At 52.2% G+C, this 14,606-nt stretch overlaps 1 protein-coding gene across 2 annotated transcripts in view; it reads left to right on the top strand.

Moving 5' to 3' along the window:
• The window catches only part of LOC112670458 (solute carrier family 23 member 1-like), a 39,248-nt gene extending 27,961 nt beyond the window's left edge, over positions 1-11,287 (top strand). For both annotated transcript variants that reach the window (XM_035699517.2, XM_025464141.3), the window contains exons 5-11: positions 75-256; positions 2,080-2,197; positions 3,229-3,385; positions 4,113-4,366; positions 9,622-9,786; positions 10,175-10,283; positions 10,380-11,287. In XM_035699517.2, coding sequence (XP_035555410.1) covers positions 75-256; positions 2,080-2,197; positions 3,229-3,385; positions 4,113-4,366; positions 9,622-9,786; positions 10,175-10,283; positions 10,380-10,516 — 1,122 coding nt within the window. In that variant the 3' untranslated portion in view covers positions 10,517-11,287. The remainder of the gene's footprint in view (positions 1-74; positions 257-2,079; positions 2,198-3,228; positions 3,386-4,112; positions 4,367-9,621; positions 9,787-10,174; positions 10,284-10,379) is intronic.
• The last annotated feature ends 3,319 nt before the right edge of the window (positions 11,288-14,606 follow it).

Raw genomic sequence — 14,606 nt, 5'->3', positions numbered from 1 at the left:
CGTGCTGGCCGGCTGGGCTGAGGCCACGGTCTCTGCCGGCCTCGAGGCGCCTGAGCTGTCCCTTCTGTCCCCAGCTGCAGGGCGCCATCATGGTCGCTTCCTGTGTCCAGATGCTGGTGGGATTCTCTGGCCTCATTGGGTTTCTCATGCGCTTCATCGGCCCCCTGACCATCACTCCGACCATCACCTTGGTGGCCCTGCCTCTCTTTGATTCTGCGGGCGACAGTGCTGGGGTCCACTGGGGGGTCGCTGCCACGTAAGTACTTTCTGAGGACGGAGTAGCATCTCGGTTCCTTCTGGAGGGAGATTACTCAGCAAGAAGAGCGTGCTCAGGGTTCTAGCTAACTGTGTGGTTTACAGATGCTTTCATGAGCATTGTGATGCCTTGACAAGCAATGGAAGGGCTGCCATTCATTATCACCCCTACTGAGCACATTATGAGTCCTCAAAGCCCAGGAGTTAACCACAGGCAGAGCGTGAGAAAACAGCGCAGAGCTCACCGAGTATTGCTAGCGCTGGTCGTCCGCCTGCTAGGTTTCCGTGGAGCTAATGGTTGTTACCTCCGGCACCCGGGAAGGGATGCAAAGCCATGGCCCCAGCTCTCAGTGATCTCACAGTGTAGGACGGGGCTGAGCCTCGGTCCCAGGAGCTATGACACCAGGAGACGGTGATGAGAATCAGAGGATGCTCAAGTGTATGTTTGGGGCAGGGGGCTGATTACAGCCAACTGGGAGGCTCTGGAATTCTTTATGGGAAAGAGGCCTTGGGCATTTCCACAGAGCTTTGAAGGGACTTGGGGATGGCCCTGGGCACGCTCATCCGTGCTGCTGCGAGGGGCTGACCACAGGGACGTGCAGAATGACCTGGGACGGAAGACAGTCTCCGACTCTGGCTTCACCGACTCCACCTGCAGGACCATTGCCATGTTGCCCACTTTTATTTTATTTTATTTTTGAAGATTTTATTTATTTATTCATGAGACACACACACACACACACACACACACACACACACACACAGAGGCAGAGACACAGGCAGAGGGAGAAGCAGGCTCCACGCAAGGAGCCTGATGTGGGACTCGATCCTGGGTCTTCAGGATCACACCCTGGGCTGCAGGCAGTGCTAAACCGGTGCACCATGAGGCAGCTTCTCTTCCATCCTGGCCAACCTCTTGGATGGTGGTCCCTCCCAAAAGGGACTGTCTGAGGCGGCCGTTAGACGGGAGACCTGCCCTTTGACCGACCCTGACGCCCGTGGAGGTTCTCTTCCCTGGAAAAAAATTTGCACTTACAAATCTAGTCAGCTCTGATTGCATCTCCACCATTGAGATGGCATCTCTTTTCGGGGTACCTTCCTCTTACCTTTTAAAAAATGAACGTATTCAGTTTTTGTATATTGGATAGTTTTTTCCCTAAAAACTGTTATTGGATTAAGAACATTAAATATTTATGGAACTAGTAATACTGCATTTAAAATCTAAGAGAATTACTTTAGTAAGAGTTACCTTCATTCTAGAAAGGTTTTTGTTTTGGCCTCAGAGCATTTTTGATGAGTATGGGTCTAATATATTGTTGTTTTTTGTTTTTTTGTTTTTTTGTTTTTTAATGAAATAAAGTGTTTTAATTTCAGTGGTGGGAGATGTCCTGACCACAACAGCCGAGCGCAGGGCATTTAAGTTTCCTTAAGATGTTTAAGTCATCTTGAAACATATATGGAGAAAAGTTCTTTAAACGGAGACAAAAATCACATAGTTGAGCAAAACACCTGTGTGCTTTTGCATCTATTTAGAAGTCTATTTCTTACCAATAAACAATGCATTTTGAAAATTAAAAAATAAAAAATCATCCCCCAACCCCACTCCAGGGAATGATGGCCCCCTTCCCCGTATTTCTCTCCAGCCCCCAGCAGCTCTGAAAGGGAACAGCCCACCTTTTCAGGGATGGGGCCTGCCTCATGGGAACTCTGCTGGTGCGGCCCCTGCAGCCTGCCCCCCGAGATGTGTGGGGGCTCGGCTTCCTGGACACTTGCTCAGGACAAGCGCCAGCTTGCCAGGCAGGGTGTGGCTTGTTTCTGTTTCAGGACCATCTTCCTCATCGTGCTGTTTTCTCAGTACCTAAAAAACGTCGGCATACCTGTGCCCGTTTATGGAGGGAAGAAGTGTCATACATCTAAATTCCACCTGTTTCAGGTCTTCCCGGTAAGAAGCACTCCCTGCCCTCTTCCATTCTTAGTGGACTCGCCTGGAGGGTAAGGGGCAGCCTCTGGCACTCCCAGAAGGTTCTCCAGAGCCAATGCTTCCCCGTGGGCAGGGGCCTCTCCTCCCTGGCCTCCATTCATGCGCTGTAGAAGGAGGCTGGGAGGAGGCCTCGTGGGAAGGCTCCCTGGCTGCTGGTGGCATGCCATCCCCCTCATTCCACAGATCTTCTCTCCCCGGAGCAGGTCGCTGCCCTAGGTCGCTGCTCTGGGCACCAGTGTGGGACAGCCTTGTCACACAATTGGGGCTGTTCCCATAGCAAGGCTCACAGCTAGTTATACAAAGCTAAGGACCAAGTTGCGCAGATCTGGATCTCGGGGGCTCGTGGGCAATCCAGATCCCTCACGATGAGGCTGGTACTTCACTTTCAGACGCTCCTCTGCTGGATTTGCATCACGGTGTTAAGTCCGTGTGGCTACCAGTCACACAATGTGTTTTCAGGTGGGATTTAACTGTGGACTACATTTCACGTTGTAAAAAGATACTTCCACATTTCACTGACCTCTCCCCGCGCTGCGGGCCGGTGGCTCAACCATTCTGGGTGCATAAGCATCACTTGGGGACATTGAGAAAAATATACCTTTCTGGGGCTCTGCTGCCAGAGGTTAAATATCAGAGCAGTGATTGTGATTCCACTGTACAGACGAGGAAACTGAGGCTGGGGGAGTTTGACCCAAAGTCACATGACCAGCACGGTGGAAAGGGAGACAGACAGTAGTCCTTCTGACCCAGGCTGTGCCTATTGTGCTAGACCTTTCTGCCTCTATTTAACACAAGGTTTTTCCATAGTTTATTGTCTGCATTTCTTCAATGTGCTAATTGGGCCACCGATTGTTGTCCTTGGAAGGGCCAGTGGCCCAGCATTTCCTCATTTCTGGGAGCTTCCCTGACCTCCTTCTCTGGCCCAGCACCTCTGGGAAGTGTTGGCAGGAGCTGGGGCTCTAGGCCGGGTAGTGAAGGGGTTCCCTCTGCAGGTGCTGCTGGCGCTCTGCCTCTCGTGGCTTCTCTGCTTCGTGCTCACAATCACCAACGCCCTTCCCACTGCCCCCACGGCCTATGGGCATCTGAGCCGCACGGACACCAAAGGCAATGTCCTGAGCCAGGCTCCCTGGTTTCGCTTCCCTTACCCAGGTAATGAGAAGACAGGGCCCTTTTTGGCCTGGGACATGTATTCCCCAGGACTGTCTGTGGGGTCCAGGGCACTGAATGAACAGGGCCAGGGGATGGATCTCCTCCCAAAGACCTGACAAGGAGAAACAGGCCCTAGGGGGTCCACATGCGCCCCCCCCCCCCCCCCGGGAGAAGGAGGAGACCCTTGGGTTGTCCTAAGAATCCTCTGGGGGCGTTGACCCGCAGGCTCCCAGTCCTGGACCTTCCTCTCATCCCTCTCATCCCCGATGGCCTGAGAGTGGGCAGATGAGAGAGGTCTCAGCCTCCTAGCCAGACCCCCAGACCCAAGGGTCTCCTGGGGACCCTTCCTGGGTTAGCCGATTCTACCCAGGGGAGCTTCGGGCTGAATTAGAACACCTCTGGGCAGATGAGATCAAGGCCATTCCTTGGCTCTTGGCTCACTGCTGTTTGCCCTACCCAGCGCTTCTCACCTCGGGTGGATTAATAACCAGGGTCCAGGCAGGGCTGGCCCGGCCCCCAGCCCGGGAGCTCGTGCCGCCCTGGGTAAGAATCTCTGCTTCCACGGGGCGTCTGTCCTTGCGAACGGTGCCCCCGCACGCTTGTGTGTTTGGGAGACACAGTGCCTGGTCTTTAAAGCCTTCCCAGGACCCCTCCGGCAAAGGAATTATTTGGGGTTCAGCAACCCAGTGGCTTCCGGATGAACATTCCCTCTGCACTGCTCTTTCAGGACAGTGGGGTGTCCCCACCATCAGCCTGGCTGGGGTCTTTGGGATCATCGCAGGGGTGATTTCCTCCATGGTGGAGTCAGTAGGCGACTACTACGCCTGTGCCCGGCTGGTGGGGGCCCCCCCGCCTCCAAGGCATGCTGTCAACCGTGGCATTGGCATCGAGGGCCTTGGCTGTCTGCTGGCAGGGGCCTGGGGGACCGGGAATGGCACCACCTCCTACAGCGAGAACATCGGGGCACTGGGCATCACCAGGGTAAGGCCGCGGACACCGACCTCGGGCCGGGCACCTGCATCTGTCACCAAACCCTTGGCCCCTTACTATTGCTGCAACAGACCAACACGCACTACTGGCCTCACACGGCTCAGATGTGTTGTTCCCTTGATCTGGACCCGGGTCTCAGGAGCTAAAATAAACATGTTGCCTGGGCTGTGTTTCCCTTTAGCTCGGATCGGGGCCTTTGTTTCTTGTTCCTTATGAGGATTATAAACAAACCCCAAGACCTTATTTTGATGTGATAAGTTCTTACCATGTGTCTTGTCATGGAGACGTTTAAATAAATCAGCTCCTAGGCTGGAAAGGGAAATAAGCAAGGGTGGACTCTGCTACTTTGCCGCAGTATTAATGGACTTCAGTTGTTGACACTAGAGTATTTTTTTTAAGATTTATTTATTTATTTATGAGAGAGAGAGAGAGAGAGAGAGAGAGGCAGAGACACAGGAGGAGGGAGAAGCAGGCTCCATGCAGGGAGCCTGACGTGGGACTCGATCCCGGGACTCCAGGATCGCGCCCTGGGCCAAAGGCAGGTGCCAAACCGCTGAACCACCCAGGGATCCCCTAGAGTATCTTTTTAAAAATACTTTATTTTTTATTTTTTAAAAGATTTTATTTATTTATTCATGATAGATATATATATATAGAGAGAGAGGCAAAGACACAGGCAGAAGGAGAAGCAGGCTCCATGCAGGGAGCACTCCAGGGTCACACCCCAGGCCAAAGGCAGGTGTTAAACCACTGAGGCCCCCAGGGATCCCCTAAAAATACCTTAAAAAGTACTTCTGGGCACTTGGGGGCTCAGTCGGTGAAGCGTCTGCCTTGGGCTCAGGTCATGATCTCAGGGTCCTGGGATCGAGCCCCGCATAGGGTTCCCTGCCCAGCGGGGCGTCTGCTTCTCCCTCTCCCTTTGCCTCTCCCCATGCTCGTGCTCTCTCTCTCTCTCTCTCCTCCCCCCCCCCCCATAAATAAATAAATTAGGACACCCGGGTGGCTCAGCAGTTTGACACCCACCTTCAGCCCAGGGTGTGATCCTGGAGACCTGGGATCGAGTCCCACGTTGGGCTCCCTGCGTGGAGCCTACTTCTCTCTCTGCCTCTCTCTCTCTATCTCTCATTAATAAATAAATAAAATCTTAAAAAATAAATAAAATCTTTTAAAAATCTTAAAAAATACTTTTAATTGTGGTTAAAGACACACAACATAAAAACTGAAACCTAATACCAATTAAGCAATTCCTTACTCCCCTCCCTCCCCAGCACTTGCCAGTCAGCATCCTAGTGTCTGTTCCCTCTCATTTGACTACACTGGGTACTTCACACAAGTGCAGTCATACAGTATTTGTCTTTTTGCAACTGGTTTATCCCACTTAGCACAATGTCCAGGACCATCCCCAGACAGTCCAATAATATTCCATTCCATATATTTGTTGTATATAAACAAAATACCACATTTTTTTTTATGCCTTGTCTTTGGATTTTATCCCAGCTCCTCTCTGTGGCCCCTGAAGCCCTTTATGATGGGGCCCTTGGCTTGCTCTTCATCTACCTTCCACGTGTCTTTCCATCTGCCTACACTCCAGACACACGGATTTTCCTTCCCATCTCCTCCCGCACAGCTGTACCAAGGTATACTTGACACACAGCATTGTGTAGGCCTAAGCTGTACGGTGTGTTTATTTGATTCACTTCCATTTGGCAGTGTGATGATCACCATGAGCTAACACTCCCATCACGCCACATATTTACCATTTCTGGTTTTTTTGCGGCGAGAACATTTAAGATCTTACTCTGCTGGTTTCAAGTGTGTAATTCGACATGGTTAACTATAATCACAATATCGTACAGTAGATCCCCAGAACTTACTCATCTTCCAACTGAAGTTTGTACTCTTTGAGGAACATCTCCCGTTTTTTTTCACCCTGAGGACTCTGGTAACCACCACTCTAATTCTGTGAATTTAGCTTTTTAACTTTTTAAAAAAATCTATTTTATTTTATTTCTGTAAGAGAGAGCACACATGCGTGAGCAGGGCTGGGGAGGGCAGAAGGAGTGAGAGAATCTTTTTTTTTTTTTTTAATTTATTTATGATAGTCACACAGAGAGAGAGAGAGGCAGAGACACAGGCAGAGAGAGAAGCAGGCTCCATGCACCGGGAGCCCGACATGGGATTCGATCTGGGGTTCTCCAGGATCGCGCCCTGGGCCAAAGGGCAGGTGCTAAACCGCTGCGCCACCCAGGGATCCCGGAGTGAGAGAATCTTAGGCAGACTCCATGCCCAGTGTGGAGCCTGATGTGGGACTCGATTTCAGGACCCTGAGATCATGACCTGAGCCAAAATCAAGAGTTGGACACTTAACCAACTGAGCCACCCAGGTGCCCTGATTTTAGCTTTTTTAGACTCCACACATGAAGGTACCATATGATATTTGTCTTTCTCTGACATACTTCACTTAGCATAATGTCTTCAAGTTCTATCCATGTTGTTGCAAATGGAAAGATTTCATTTTTTATGGCTGAGTAACATTCCATTGTTTGTTTGTGTGTGTGTGTGTGTGTGTGTGTGTGTGTATGTGTGTATCTCAGATTTCTTTATCCACTCATCCATCATTTAGGTTGTTTCCATGTCTTGGCTATTGTAAATAATGCTGCAATGAACATGGGTTACAGATACCTTTCCAAGTTAGTGTTTTGGTTTCTTTGCATAAATACAAGAGCAACTGCTGGATCATATGGTAATTCTATTTTTAATTTTTTTAGAAAAAGCTATGCTGTTTTCCACGGTGGCTGTGCCAATTGACGTTCCTATCACCAGCACACAAAGATTCTCTTTTCTGCACATCTCTACTAACACTTGTTTTTTTTTTTTATGATGACTGAATCTGACAGGATGTGATATCTCACTGTAGTTTTGATTTGCATTTTGCTGCTGCTGAATGATGTTGAATATCTTTTCATGTGTCTGTTGGACATCTGGATGTCTTCTTTGGAGAAATATCTATTCAGTTCCTCTGCCCATTTTTTGATCATTATTGTTGTTGTTGCTGTTATCTGAGTTGCATAAATTCTTTATACATTTTGGATATCAACCTCTTGTCAGATAGATGGTTTGAAAATATTTTATCCTTTGTATCCTTTGTATTTTGTCAGTTGTCTCCCTTTACTCCATAGAAGCTTTCTAGTTTGATGTAGTCTCATTTGTTTACTTTGGCTTTTATTGTTTATACTTTTGGTGTCATATCCAAAAAAAAACTGCGAAGACCAATGTCAAGGGTTTTCCCCCTATGTTTTCTTTCTTTCTTTCTTTCTTTTTTTAAGAATTTTAAAATCTTTTTTAAATCACTCCAATGCGGGACTCGATCCCAGGACCCCAGGGTCATGCCCTGAGCCAAAGGCAGACACACTCAGCCACTGAGCCACCCCAGCATTCCCCCTCAACCACCATGTGTTCTTCTAGGACTTTCATGGTTTCAGGTCTTACATTTAAGTCTTTAATCCATATTGAGTTAAATTTTTGAGTGGTGAAAGGTAGAGGTTCAATTTCGTTCTTCTGTATGTGGTTCTCTGGGCTTCCCAACCCCATTTACTGAGGAGACTATTCTTTGCCCTGTCGAATATGCTTGGCTTCCCTGTCAAATGTTAATTGACATGGGTTCATTTTTGGGCTCTCAATTCTGTTCTATTGGTCTGTGTGTCTATTTTTATGACAGAACCATACCTTTTTAATTACCAGAGCTTTGTAGTATCATTTGAAATCAAGAAGTGTGATGGCTTCAGTTTTACTCTTCTTTCTCGGGATTGCTTTGGCTATTTGGGGTCTTTTGTATTTACACACAAATTTTAGGGTTTTTTTTTCTATTTCTGTGGAAAATGCCATTGGAATTTTGTTAGGGACTGCACTGAATCTATGGGTGGCTTTAGGTAGTATGGACATATCAACAACATTAAATCTTATCCATGAACACATGATATCTTTTATTTTCTTTTTCTTTTTCTTTTTACTTTTATTTATTCATGAGAGACACACAGAGAGAGGCAGAGACACAGGCAGAGGGAGAAGCAGGCTCCATGCAGGGAGCCCGATGTGGGACTCGATCCCGGGACTCCAGGATCACGCCCTGGACTGAAGGCAGATGCTCAACCCCTGAGCCACCCAGGCTTCCCACATGATATCTTTTCATTTGTTTGTGTCCTCTTCAATTTCTCTGAATGAATTTAAATTCATTCTTAAATTTTTCATTGTTTTTGATGATATTGTGAATGGATTGTTTTCTTTTTGTATTTTTTAGATATTTTGTTATTAGTTTATAGAAATGCAACTGAATTCAATGTGTTGATTTTTCTATTCTGTGACTTTACTGGTCCACTGATTGAGTCCAATAGCTTCTTGGGTGAGTCTTTAGGGTTTTCTATATAAGATCATGTCATCTCTGCTGTCATATATGGCCTTCACTGTGTTGAAGTATGCTCCTTCTATGCCTGATTTGTTGAGAGCTTTTATTATGAAAAGATGTTGTATTTTGTCTAATGCTTTTTCATCATCTATTGAGATGATTGTGTGGTTTTTAATCTTTCATTTTATCTATGTGATATACCACACTTATTTGTATATGTTGAAGCTTCCTTGTCCCAGGGATAAATCCCACCTGGTCACGGTGTATGATCTTTCTGATGTGCTGTTGAATTTGGTTTCCTAATATTTTACTTTTAACTTCTGTATTCATTAGGAACATTGGTCTGTAGTTTCATTTCTTATAATGTCCTTGTCTGGCTTTGGTATCAAGGTAATGCTGGCCTTGTAAAATGAGTTTGTGAAGTATTATTAATTCCATTTGGCAAATTTGGAGGCTGATACTTGGTGAGGTTAAGTAACGTGCCCAAAGTCACACAGCTAGTTAGAGGCAGAGCTGGGGTCGGCCCTCAAATTCCTATTCTTAAGCATTGGGCCACTGCCTCCTAAGAAAGACTTCTTGCCACCCTGGAAGGGCTTCTTAGAGAAGGAACATTTGAGTCTGGAGTCTAAGTTAGGGATAGAGCTGTGAGTGAAGAGATGGGACCGAGGCCAGGACACAAGGTTACACCCTCATCCTTTCCCAAGCCCCATGTGGGAGCAGAGGGGGTGCATTTTGGGGTCACTTTTACTGCTCTTACAAGCCCCCTTGGAGTGTTGTTTGTGGAACAAGGCAGAGGCCTGGCTGGTGCTAAGCTCCTCATCCCTCATCCCCCTGAGCACTGCAGGTGGGGAGCAGGATGGTGATGGTCGCTGCTGGCTGCTTGCTGCTCCTGATGGGCGTATTTGGGAAGATCGGGGCTGCCTTTGCCACCATCCCCACCCCTGTGATCGGAGGCATGTTCCTGGTGATGTTTGGGGTCATCACTGCTGTGGGGATTTCCAACCTGCAGGTGAGGCGAGGCACCCTTAGGAGAACAGCCAGAGCCAGTGCATCTCTTGAAAGAAGCCCCCAGGGATTGAGATGGAGGGAATAGGGCTGGAGGAGGGGAGGAGGAGAAGGAATCCTTGGTCCCAGAAACCACAATGGCTTCCAAGCATCCTGACTTCTGAAAAACAGAAACTGCATCCGCTTGAGTTGGCTTGTCCAAACCATTGAGCTCCCAGGGGCAAGTGGGAATGCAGCCCTGGCATGCCCACTGAGTGTGGTGCTCTGAAGCCAGCCTCCCTCCCCATCTCTGGTGGCAGTGGGAGGGGAGGAGGCATTTGGAGGGGAGTTAGATTGCTATGTGGTAAAGATGCTGATGTCTCGGGCTGCCCTGGGGGGCCTCTCTCCTGCAGTACGTGGACATGAACTCATCCAGGAACCTCTTTATCTTTGGCTTCTCCATCTACTGTGGGCTTGCCATTCCCAACTGGGTGAACAAGAACCCCGAGAGGCTCCATACAGGTGATTCTCTGTCTTCTAAACTGTGACCACCCCAGGGGCAGAGCCAGTGGGGGCCTTGGTCCCTGGGACTTCCTGTTGCATTTGTCTTCCTTCTAGGGATTCTCCAACTGGACCAGGTCATCCAGGTGCTGCTGACCACAGGCATGTTTGTTGGTGGATTTCTGGGCTTTTTCCTGGACAACACCATCCCTGGTAGGGCTCACCTGCTCTCTGTAAGCTTGCAGTTTGGGTAGATGGTCAGCATTTGGACCACCCACATTGCTCCTCTAACCCTTAGTACCATGTCGGGCTGACCACAGCATATCCTGAGCAGGCCCTGGGTCTGGGTGGGATGTACAGGCCCGGGTTAGCTTTCTAGGGCTGCAATAACAAAATATTACCAATGGGTTTAAACAATTAAAGGGTATTTTCTCATAGTCTGGAGGCTAGAAGACTGGGATCAGGGTGTTGGCAGGGTTGGTTTCTCCAGAAGCCTCTCTCCTTGGCTTGCAGATGGCCGTCTTCTTGCTATGATCTCACGTGCCCTTTCTTCTGTGTGGGCACATCCCTGGGGTCTCTCTGTGTGTCCTAATCCTTTCATAGAAGGACAGCAGTCAGATTAGATTTGGGACCACCCTAAAGACCTCATCTTGGACAGAATCACCTCTTTCAAGGTCCTATCTAAATATATTCATGTTCTGAGGTAGGAGGGTTAGGGCTTCAAAATACAGTTCAGCTGTAACAGGGCCCGAAGGTGAGAAACACACCAGAAGCAAAAAGAAAAACAGCTAAGAGCCCAAAGTCTAGTTGGAGAGAACACGTTTTCCTTTCCTTTTCCTTTTCCTTTCCCTTTCCCTTTCCCTTTCTTTCTCTGTCTCTTCCTTCCTTCCTTCTCTCTCTTTCTATAAAGACCTATCAAACACTTGCACACTTACTGTGTCCCAGGTGCTATGTCCTGAGAATGCAAAAAGCAGAAAGACATGCCTACCACCTTTCAGAAGCTCACAGGCTAATGGCGGTGGGGTGGGGTGGGGTGGGGGAGAACAATGAGAACAGAGGGTAACACGTGTCCCAAGGTCCAAGACTGAGTCTCTGGGTGCTGAGGATGTCCGGCGAGGCGTGCAGGGCTGCCGTCACGGATGGCTTTCTTTCTTTTTTCTTTTTTTTGGAGATTTTATTTATTCATGAGAGACACACACAGAGAGAGGGGAGGACAGAGACACAGGCAGAGGGAGAAGCAGGCTCCATGCAGGGAGCCTGACGCGGGACTCGATCCCGGGTCTCCAGGATCACGCCCTGGGCTGAAGGTGGCGCTAAACCGCTGCGCCCCCCGGGCTGCCCACGGATGGCTTCCAATGCTCCCTTCTTGAACCTTCCACGGCCTCTCGAGAGGACCTTTAGGATAGCACCTCCTCGTGGCCCTCTATTTGCCACATTTGTTCTCTGGGCCAAGTGTCAAGTGCACCCGCATTCTAGAAACTAAGCGTGGAAAGACCGGCTGGTTGAAGGGGAGGAGGGAGGGTGTGCCCTGCGGCGCCGGGAGCTCGGGGCGTCCAGATGTGGCAGCTGGGCCCTGGCAGGTGGGCGGGGGGTGCCGAGAGGGCGCCAGTGCCCGCCCCGACCGGCCGCCTCCCCGCAGGGAGCCCGGAGGAGAGAGGCCTGCGGGCGTGGCACCAGGTCCAGGAGCCCCAGGAGACTGCGGCGACCCTGCAGGTGTACGGCCTCCCCTGCCTCCCCTGCGGCCCGGCCGCCCGCACCCGGCACCTCCCGTTCTGGCCGCGGCTGGAGGCTGGGGAAGCGCCGCCGGCGGGGAGCCAGCTGGCCGGCCTGTGCCCCGATTCCCGCGGAGACACCCCGAAGGCTGCCGGGGCCACCAAGCTGTGAGGAGCGCGGCGCCCTTGCCCCCCGGTCCCCCACGCGGCCGCCAGCTGGGTGCTGCGCGGGGACGGGCGGGGGCGCCTTCCGCGGCCGCCCGCGGGCTCCAGTCTCTCCAGCAAAACCCAGTCCCAGCATCGCAGCGCCAGGAGGCGGGAGCCGCTGTGGGCGCCCAAGCCCCGCAGAGCCCACGGCTGGGTGGTCCTGGGGCGCCGGGAGCAGCAGGAGGCCTGCGGGGCGGGGGCTTGGCCGCAGGAGCAGCTCCCCTCCGCCCCCTCCTGCCGGCTCGGCCCGGGGGTTTGGAGCACGCCCTCGTTGCCCCCGCACCCTCTCTGAGCTCCTGCTGCTCCAGCCCCGCATCCTGGCTCGGGCGCCCTAATGGACCTTCCTGCATCGCCCCCTGCTGGACCTTCCTGCATCGCCCCCTGCTGGACCCTTCCTGCGTCGCCCCCTGCTGGACCTTCCTGCGTCGCCCCCTGCTGGACCCTTCCTGCGTCGCCCCCTGCTGGACCTTCCTGCGTCGCCCCCTGCTGGACCCTTCCTGCGTCGCCCCCTGCTGGACCCTTCCTGCGTCGCCCCCTGCTGGACCTTCCTGCATCGCCCCCTGCTGGACCCTTCCTGCGTCGCCCCCTGCTGGACCTTCCTGCATCGCCCCCTGCTGGACCCTTCCTGGATCGCCCCCTGCTGGACCTTCCTGCATCGCCTCCTGGACCCTCCTGCGTCGCCCCCTGCTGGACCTTCCTGCATCGCGCTCCGATGGACCGTTCCTGTGTCGCGGTCGCATGGACTGTTCCTGAATTGCACTTTCTCAGAAGTGGGTGCGCCGGCTCTGCCGTAGGCTCTGGCTTGCTCAGGTCGGCTCCCCAGAGGATCAGAACTCACTCAACCTACTGGCCTCCTTGGGCCCTTATTTTAATCGGCCCCCCACCTGCAGCATTAACACCCGCCTGAGGGTCCAGCTGGCTGGGCCGCAGGCTTCAGGGTTGCAGCCTCGGCGATGAATGCCTACACCGCCGCCCCCTTGTACCCATCCTGGGGGGGCTGTTGCGCTGACAGGTGCAGTTCTGGCCGATGCGGGAGGATGTCGTCAGTCAGGACGCAGGAGGACCAGCAGAGGCCCAGGTGGGGGCGGACAGCCAGCAGCTGGGGGGACTTTAATACATCCACCCAGTGAGCCCTGCGGGGTGGGCCGCAGGGGCTGTCAGGGGGGCGGAGTGCAGGTGGGGACACTCCTAGCACGTGGCTGTGGGCGAGAGGACACGGCATTGGTTCCACGGAGGCCCCTCTGACCAGGCCCCCCCGCGCCGACGCTCCAGGACTGCCTGGGCCTGGGTGCAGCCAGAGCCAGGTTCCTCGAGGGCCTGCCTGCTAGCGCGGGCACGTCTGTAAAGTCTGACTCGTGCTTTCCCACACGCTGGCTTGTTTCTGACTGTGGCCTGGCCGGGGCTGGTGGTGAGCACCGGGCGTCTGGGCGCTGAGGCCACCAGGGCGCCTCTTTCCCTTCCTTCCTTCCCAGCACAGGTGTGGGCACCCCCGAGGAGAAAGCCCTTCCCCCCTACGCCCACCCCGCCCCCCACCCCGGTTTGGTTGTTTATAAACAGTCAAGCTGTGGCTACAGTCCTTGCTTAGCAGCCGTGGGGGGTCCTGGGGTGGGCCCGTGGGGGGTGCAGGGACAGGGTGGGCGCTGGGGCAGAGAGCAGGTGGGTGCCTGCGCCTGGGTCCTAACACTTAGCCTGCCTCGGCTTCTTCCGGGGAGGCTTTCGGGGGAGGGGGCGGCCGTCATTGTGATGAGGGACTGGAAGGCCAGGGAGCCCGGCCTCCGCACACTCGTGGGTGCGTCAGAGTCCCCTAGAGAAACAGAGCCCCTAGGATGCGGGAGGTGCCTGTGCGCGTGTGCATGTCCACATGACAGACGCGCCTGCACACTACATACATGTGCGGACACACACGAGATTTTAAGGAACGGGCGCGTGTGATTGTAGAAGCTGGAGTGTCTCAATTCTGCAGGGTCAGCTGACAGACCGGGATGGTGAAGGCGGTCACAGGTGACCTCGCGGGAGGTCAGTTTTCTGTTCTATTCAATCCTTCACCTGGTTGGATGAAGCTGGCCCCTATTCTGGAGGGTAATTCCTCCATATTTACTCAACGTCTACTGGTTTAAATGTTCATCTCATCTAAAGATACCTTTACAGAAGCATGGAGAATAGTGTTTGACCAATTAAATACCTGGGTCAAGTGGACACATAGCATCTACTGTCACACCCAGTGTGCCTGCCTAGGAACCTCACCAGAAAGCACTCAGAGCACCGTGCAGCCTGGCTTGAGCTCCGCGTAGGGGCCTTAATCAGCAGTGGAAGCAGATGAAGCTGGTTCTACCCTGACGTCCTGTGGCTCCGAGGTGGGCAGCACCATTCCTGGGCTCCCAGAGCCTGCAGGTTCAGTGCATGGCCTCCAGAACTCTCCAGAGCC

This window comes from Canis lupus, chromosome 16 (genome assembly GCF_003254725.2).
Source record: "Canis lupus dingo isolate Sandy chromosome 16, ASM325472v2, whole genome shotgun sequence".
Taxonomy (NCBI): domain Eukaryota; kingdom Metazoa; phylum Chordata; class Mammalia; order Carnivora; family Canidae; genus Canis; species Canis lupus.
The sequence above is the reverse complement of the archived record's forward strand: the minus strand, read 5'-3'. Positions and strand labels throughout refer to the sequence as shown.